General features: G+C 45.3%; 1 protein-coding gene across 1 annotated transcript in view; it reads left to right on the top strand.

Moving 5' to 3' along the window:
- The first annotated feature begins 1,002 nt into the window (after nt 1–1,002).
- Nucleotides 1,003–8,138, top strand: part of LOC308466300 (perilipin-3-like) — an 11,862-nt gene continuing 4,726 nt past the window's right edge. The window contains exons 1-4 of the mRNA XM_080987062.1: nt 1,003–1,080; nt 2,682–2,877; nt 3,729–3,811; nt 5,386–5,626. Coding sequence (XP_080843188.1) covers nt 1,018–1,080; nt 2,682–2,877; nt 3,729–3,811; nt 5,386–5,626 — 583 coding nt within the window. The 5' untranslated portion in view covers nt 1,003–1,017. The remainder of the gene's footprint in view (nt 1,081–2,681; nt 2,878–3,728; nt 3,812–5,385; nt 5,627–8,138) is intronic.

Genomic DNA, 8,138 nt, shown 5'->3' with positions numbered 1-8,138 from the left:
TGCGAAGCGTCAGTTGGCTTCCTGCAGCCAATCAGAAGCCGTGCTTTGGTTTTCGAACATTTTGGAAGTCGGACAGATTCTGTTTGACTTCCAAGGTACGACTATATTAGAAGATCCCCAGATAAAAATCCCCTAACCATTATAGCCTTCTGGCCTCATGACCTTTATAAAAAAGCAATTAATAAGAGCTACATTTGTTCTGAAAAGGCAATAAAAAAGCAACATTATTTTTCTCAGGTCTCCAGCTGTTGTTGGACTACAACTCTCATCATCCCTATCTAACAGGACCAGTGGTCAGGGATGATGGGAATTGTGGTCCAAAACAGCTGGAAACCTTGGGTATGCCAGAAAGGGAAGGAGTAGACCTGTTAGCTTCATTTAGAGTAAATATGATGATGATGATGATGATAATAATAATAATAATAATAATAATAATAATAATAATTTATTATTTATACCCCGCCCACCTGGCTGGGCTTCCCCAGCCACTCTGGGCGGCTTCCAAAAAATGTTAAAATACTGTAATACATCAAACATTAAAAGCTTCCCTAAACAGGGCTGCCTTCAGATGTCTTCTAAAAGTCTGGTGGTGGTTGTTGTTCTCTTTGACATCTGGTGGGAGGGCGTTCCACAGGGAGGGCGCCACTACTGAGAAGGCCCTCTGCCTGGTTCCCTGTAACTTGGCTTCTCGCAGTGAGGGAACCGCCAGAAGATAACTAACACACCTGTAGTATCCTTTACCTTTATTTTGTTTGACCTCTTGGGTACTATGTGTGGTGGTTAAAAGGGTCATCATGGGGAAGGCTGTGTTCAGGAGGGATTGTGTGGGGATGCTTGAAGGAATCTATGTAGAAAACTTGCATTGACTCTTAATGCTCCCTGCAAAACAGACCACCTTAAGTTGCAGTTCTCAAGTATGTTTCTGAGTACTTTCTCCACTGTGTGCAATGAGAATGGACCTTCTTATGATAGCTGACGCTTCTCTTTAGCTTTCTGCAGTGACATTTCATCATCGCCATGTCTAATAATGAAGGAAATGGAAAAGCTGAGAGCCATGAGGTCACCGAAAAGGGACAACAGGTAAGGTGGTCCTTGCTGCACCATTTAAGCTTTAGACTCAAACAGTAAGTTAATAATAATAATAATAATAATTAATAATAAATTTATTTATACCCCGCCTATCTGGCTGGGCTTCCCCAGCCACTCTGGGCAGCTTCCAACAAAATATTAAAATACAGTAATGCATCAAACATTAAAAGTTAGTCTAACTACAATGGTGCCTCGCAAGACGAAATTAATTCGTTCCGCGAGTTTTGTCGTCTTGCGATTATTTTCGTCTTGCGAAGCACGGTGTCGGGAAAGTTTTGGAAAAGCTTCAAAAATCACCAAAGTCTTTAAAAACCTCAAAAAAGGCTACCACACCGCGTTCTATGAGTTGCTCCTCGAAGTCAAGTCGCAACTGTATTAACGGTGTTAAGAAAAAGGAAACAAACTTGCAAGACGTTTCTGTCTTGCGAAGCAAGCCCATAGGGAAAATCGTCTTGCGAAGCAGCTCAAAAAACAAAAAACCCTTTCGTCTAGCGAGTTTTTTGTCTTGCAAGACATTCGTCTTGCGAGGTACCATTGTACTTCCTCCCCAAAGAGTGACACTACACAAGGAAGGATTTTCTGGTGTTTTATATTCTTACTTAACAGTAACTGCAGGCAGCTGTACTCCAAATCTGACTAGAGCTACAATGCCTTTTTAAAAACAAAAACATGGAGACTTCCATGCCTCTGTTATGAACTCTTAAAGGAGCCCAGCCCAGGTCATTCTGCAGAGCAAAATATTCCACCTACAGTAGAAGCTGCCTAGTATACCATATTTTTCGCTCTATAGGACACACCGGACCACAAGACGCACCTAGTTTTTAGAGGGGGAAATCAAGAAAAAAAATATTCTCTCAGAGCTTCTCGGGGCTGCGGGGGAAGCCCGGGTTCCCCCCCCCAGCCCCAAAGAGCAAAGAAGCCAAGACAGCCAGCGGGATCCATCCCGCTGGCTGTCTTGGCTTCTGCCATAGCCGCGCAACCTCTCCAGCCGGGAGCTAAACCTCTCCAGCGTGGCTAAAGAAGCCAAGGCAGCGAGCGCGATCCAACCCGTCCGCTGCCTTGGCTTCCTCTTTAGCCTTGCACAGCCTCTCCATCCTTTAAGGAGCGCGCGGCTCCTGTGGGCTTTTCTATGAGGAGGGAGAAGGAACTGACTGGCCACGTCAGTCCCTTCTCCCTCCTGGGAAAAAGCCCACAAGAGCCGCGTGAAGCTTGTGTGCAGCTCTTGGGGGCTTTTCCTGCCTGCCTCCCCCCTGCATTCGCTCCATAAGATGCACAGACTTTTCCCCTTAGTTTTTAAGAGGGGGAAAGTGCGTCCTATGGAGCGAAAAATACGGTAATTACGCTGACAGTCAAAACACAGAACTGGTGAGAGGAAGAATCACAGAACTGGTGAGAGGAATGTTCTAAGCTTTACGATTCACTCACACTAAGCTAGACGTGCTCAAGGCACACACGAGACTCGGACCTTCACTACCGCTGGCCTTTGTGAGGATGCTTTTTGACAATAACTCTTACAGTCCCAAGAAAGCAACAGTTTAGCATCTTCTCTAGGGTCTAAGAAGGTGGTGACTCAATGCAGTATCTCTTCCCAGTGTGTCATACAAAGGCTAACTGATCTGCCCCTGGTCAGCATTACCTGCGAGATCCTTTCCACTACTTATAACTCTGCGAAGGCGTCCCATCCAGCCATCCATGCAGTCTGTGGTATGGCAGAAGTTGGACTAAAGAAGATTGCCTCCTCGGCAGTGAGCAGTGCACAGCCCGTCCTGAATAAGCTTGAACCTCAGAGTAAGTAAATCCTGGCTTGATAGTTTTAGGAATGTTTTGGCTCCCTCCTAGGTCTCTCATTTAGGTGTGGGTGTCCCAAGGCTCCTCAGTACCAGCAATGCAAGCCTAGAAATCCATTCTAAGCTCCCCACCCTTCGATGTGTGATAAAAGGGTGGGCTATTATGCAATGTTTATACATACCACAAATACAAAATATGATTATATACATTTTGATTACGATATTGCAATGCAAATACAATATTGAAAACCAAATACGTCCCATTAAAAGGCTAAAGTAAAACTAACCTGTGCTTTGATTGCACTCGGTCACCATTTTGGTTTTGAGGTAAAAGGTAAAGGTAAAGTACCCCTGGACGGTTAAGTCCAGTCAAAGGCGACGATGGGGTTGTGGCACTCATATCGCTTTTCAGGCTGAGCGAGCCAGCGTTTGTCCACAGACAGCTTTCCGGGTCATGTGGCCAGCATGACTAAACCGCTTCTGGCACAACAGAACACCGTGACAGAAGCCACAGTGCACGGAAACGCCATTTATCTCTCCACTGCAGCGGTATCTGTTTATCTACTTGTGCCTGTATGCTTTTGAACTGCTAGGTTGGCAGGAGCTGGGACAGAGCAACAGAAGCTCACCCCGACACGGGGATTCGAACCGCCGACCTTCCGATCGGCAAGCCCAAGAGGCTCAGTGGTTTAAACCACAGTGCCACCCGTGTCCCTTTTAGCTTTGAAAGCTGAGTTGAAAATGCACCAAGTCAACTTCTAAGTTGTCACATGGTTTTAAAGTAAGTTTTGATTTTGAAGGAAGCGATGAGGCCGCCAGCGAAAGGCTAAATGGCTTCTTCTCTTTCGACAGTCGTTTCAGCAAATACCTACGCCTGCCAGGGCCTTGACAAACTGCAAGAGACTCTGCCTGTTGTGCAGCAGACTATTGAAAAGGTAATGCCTCTACCTCTGCTTCTTCTGTGTAGACAGTCACCCCCCCCCCAATCATAGCTGTCAACTTACAGATTTGAAAATAAGGGACCAGCAGCCTCGAAAATAAGGGATCAGCAGCCAAAATAAGGGGTTTTCAGAGCAGAGCTATGTTCAACTTCTGAGCCCCTCGCAGCCAAAGGTAGAAAGCCCAGCCAGCAGCCAAACGAAGCCTCAAGTGGTGGTTCCCACAGCGTAGCAACCCGGCGAAGGGGCTGCAGCAAGGAAAACCACCGTCACCTCTCCGCTGGGAAGCGCTGAGCAAAGGCGAGTCCCCAGGCAAGGCGGCCAGGCACAAGGCATGCAAGCTCCACTCCCCAGTTGTTCTTAGACTTCTTATTGGGTGAGCATTGCAGCCAAGCAACACAGTTGGAGCCTCCCTCCTCCCTGGCCGGCAGGGAGGGAGGGAGAGGAGCTGCTTCCTTTGAAACCCGGGAAATTTAAGGGACATCATCAATAAGGGACAGCAGTGGGACACGGCGCTGGGATAAGGAACTTTCCCGCCAAATAAGGGACGGTTGACAGCTATGCCCCCAATCCCCGGCATCCTTTCTGTTACACATTTATGATTATTTGTGCCCTGATGCTATTGGGGTGATCATGCACATTCCCACTTTCGTTACAGTTTGTTCCTGCCAAAATTATAGCGGTGGTCACACTGCTTCATTTCCAAGCAGTGCATATCCTGTAACTTCCTGCTGAAATCCCATAACTGTTTTTTTTACCACAAATGTTCCAGTTTTTATATATACAGTGGACGCTCGGGTTGCGAACGTGATCTGTGCGGGATGCACGTTTGCAACTCTGCATCTGCGCACGCGCGGGTTGCGATTCGGTGCTTCTGCACATGCGCAAAGTACGATTTAGTGCTTCTGCGCATGCACGACCGCCGAAACCCGGAAGTGACCCGTTCCGGTGCTTCCAGGTTTTGGTCCGTAACCTGAAAAAACGCAACCTGAAGCGTCTGTAACCTGAGGTATGACTGTATATATTTATTGCCCTGCTTACAGCGTGCTATAACTCCTCCAGGCAGCAATAACGTGGTAGCGTTGGGCATGCATCGCAGAACAGCTAATAAAGCAGAATAAATCCATCAGTCGTGAACTGTTGTGGGTGTATTCGACAACATGGTCTTGACACAACAAAACTCCGGTCTGGAGGAGCCCAACAGGCCAATGGTCTGACTCTGCACAATTACACTGCCCAGATAATATCAGGAGTTTTACATGTAGAAACTTGACAGGACTCCTTTGTTGTGCCCTGTGGCACGATTTCTCATATTTCTTTTGTTTGTTCCTAACAATCGCCTATCTATCAGTGCTGAAAGGGGGGCGGAATAAACATCTTCCCCTCAGCGTTGCGTGTGTGTAGAATTACTGCCATCCATTGATGGGGTGAATCAAATTGGAGTCGATGACTAGGAAACTAGAGATCCTTCCAGATTTACTTGGGAGGGGCTCTACTCTGGTTCTTGGCTTGGAGTTTCACTTCTCTTCTCTTCTTGATGTGAGAATATATTTTAAAAATTCCTTCTGCAGGTAGTACTTAATGCCAAAGGACTTGTCCGGGGTGCCAAGGATACAATGTCAGGTCTAGCAGGTGGGGTCAAAGAGGCTGCCCAGGAGAGGATGAAGATGGCCGTGTCTGCAGTGGTGGTTGGCATGAACACCGTGATGGAGGGCAATATGAAGCAGATGGTGACGAGTGGTATTGACCACATGATAGAGGCATCTGTGGAGATGATAGAATACTACCTGCCAGTAACAGATGAAGAACTAGGTGAGACTATTGCAGCTGCTTTTGTGAGGGAGAATGTATTTGGAACCAGGCAGAGGGCCTTCTCGGCTGTGGCACCCGCCCTGGGGAACGCCCTCCCACCAGATGTCAAGGAAATAAACAACTCTCTGACTTTTAGAAGACATCTGAAGGCAGCCCTGTTAATGTTTGATGTTTTATTGTGTTTTTAATATCCTGTTGGAAGCCACCCAGAGTGGCTGGGGAGGCCCAGCCAGATGGGCGGGGTATAAGTAATAAATTGTAATTAATTAATTATTTTTATTTATTAAGGTATGGACCATACTTATTATCCATCTCACTGTCTGAAATCTGGTCTACTGATGTTATTAAAAAATTGCCATAATATTGTAGATTATAGCTGCCCAGAATGGCTGAAGCAACCCAGTCAGATGGGTGGGGTACAAATAATGAATTTATTATTATTATAGATAATAATTGTAAACCACTTTGATTTAGTGTGTGATTTAGTGGTATATTAACATTTTTATTTTTAAAAAAATACTATTTATTAAATTTTCCGCTTTAATAATCCAATCAAACCATATTAAATATTCCAAATTATACATATTATTCAATAATCAAACCGTCCAAATATTATGCCAACGTATAAAAAAATTTGGAGGTATCTTCCCATGTTCTGAGGGTCTGATTATCTTCTACTGCTTTCATAATTTTTGTGATAGTTCCCATAAATCATTCCAGTGTTAATCCTCATTATTTTTCACAGCCTCTGAGTTTATCAAACAAGCGAGATAAAACAAAACAGTATATTCTGGGTGGAATTTATGTCCAGAGTTCCCTCTGCATGTTCACGATATCTCTTCACAAAATGATGTTTTCGCCAAGCCAGTCCAAAAATCTTCTCACCTCGGGCAGCAGATAAAATCAAATCAAGGCATCTGCCCAATGCTTTTAAGACCAGCTGTCCTTCAAACGGTTAACCTGTCCAGGGAAGGTTTGCCATATAAAACTGGGAATGCAAATATTAAGTAAGATATTAAAAGGCACCTATCCCCCTCAGGCTCTGCATTTAATTCAACAAGCTGATCTACTTCCAGTCATGGCCACTTGGTTAATTGGAGTTGCGTCATCCGATTCTAATTCCAGGCAAACTTCCAAAGTTTTTTTGGCGTCTCTCCAGTCATTCTCCAAATCAAAGTTGGGAAACTCTTTATCCTCTTCCAAATATATCTGCAGACAAATACTTTGAACTTGGTTTTCCACTTTTGAATAATTGTTATTTCCACACAGTTAATGATTACAGTGGTACCTCAGGTTAAGTACTTAATTCGTTCCGGAGGTCCGTACTTAACCTGAAACTGTTCTTAACTGAAGCACCACTTTAGCTAATGGGGCCTCCTGCTGCTGCCGCGCCGCCGGAGCCTGATATCTGTTCTTATCCTGACTTCCGGGGGCGGCGCGAACGGCAATGGCGGTCCTCTTCTGAAAGGGAGAGGAGGCTCCGCAGGCAACGGGTCGTCCGCTACGGCGAAGCGGAGACCCACTTCGGAAAACCCCAGGCGGCAAGAGCCTGGGGTCCTGAGGCTCGGTGGGCGCCAAGAGCGACCCTCCAAGTGCAGAAGGAACCCCGTAAGGGGCTCCGGAACATGGAGGGGGGTTGCGGCGCTGTGAGCTGTTTCACAGCCTGAGGAGCGAAGCCGCGCTGCTACTGTCGGTGAGCGCTGATCCCTTTTCCTGCTAAATTACGGATCCGGACGAAAAAGCAACTAATTTGTGAGTAAAAGACTGAATCACTTGAAATTTGAGATTTTAAAAGGGAAACTTGAATTGGCTTGAACTTGGCTGTGAGCGGAGAGACGTGGAAGCAGGAAGTCCGTCTTCCGCAGCCATTGAACTTGAAAAAAAAGCAATCAGCTGGAGGAGTGGAGGCTGAAAGAAAGAGACTTTAAGTTTTACAGATCTAAGCATCTATTTGAACTTGCATTTTAAAGTAAAGACTTTAAGTTAAAGATTTGGGATTTCTATTTGCACTTGACTTTCCTCCTCTTATTGGATTACAAATTAAAAGGTGAAACCCAGAGTCAGGAGCTGCCTGAGTACTAAGGGAGCTGTCAGTACTGCAGATTTGGATACTGTATATTGGAACTTGAAACAATCTGAGGGTATTGAGACCTTTTAAATTTGAAACATTCTTTTTGGAGATAAATAAGCACTGTCTGCAACAAGGTGACCATTTATAAACTCTGCTAAACATTTGTATTTGAAGGTTCTTGGACATTAAATTAGACTCTGAAAGACAGATTAAGCTCCCTCTAGAGGATTGGATTATAACAGTGATTTTACATACACTTTTTACTTTCGATTCCTTTGCTGTTTGCTTGCTCTGGACCTTTCCATTCCCATGGGAACAACTCAGTGTGACCTTGACTGACAGATAACGTTGGAATGAGTGGCACAAGAAAAAGAGGGAGAGCTAAACAAACAACTCTAACAACTCTAACCTCAGCTTCACAGACACGCAGATCATCTGTGC

Source organism: Podarcis pityusensis, assembly GCF_964106645.2.
Source record: "Podarcis pityusensis genome assembly, chromosome: 17".
NCBI lineage: Eukaryota > Metazoa > Chordata > Lepidosauria > Squamata > Lacertidae > Podarcis > Podarcis pityusensis.
The sequence above is the reverse complement of the archived record's forward strand: the minus strand, read 5'-3'. Positions and strand labels throughout refer to the sequence as shown.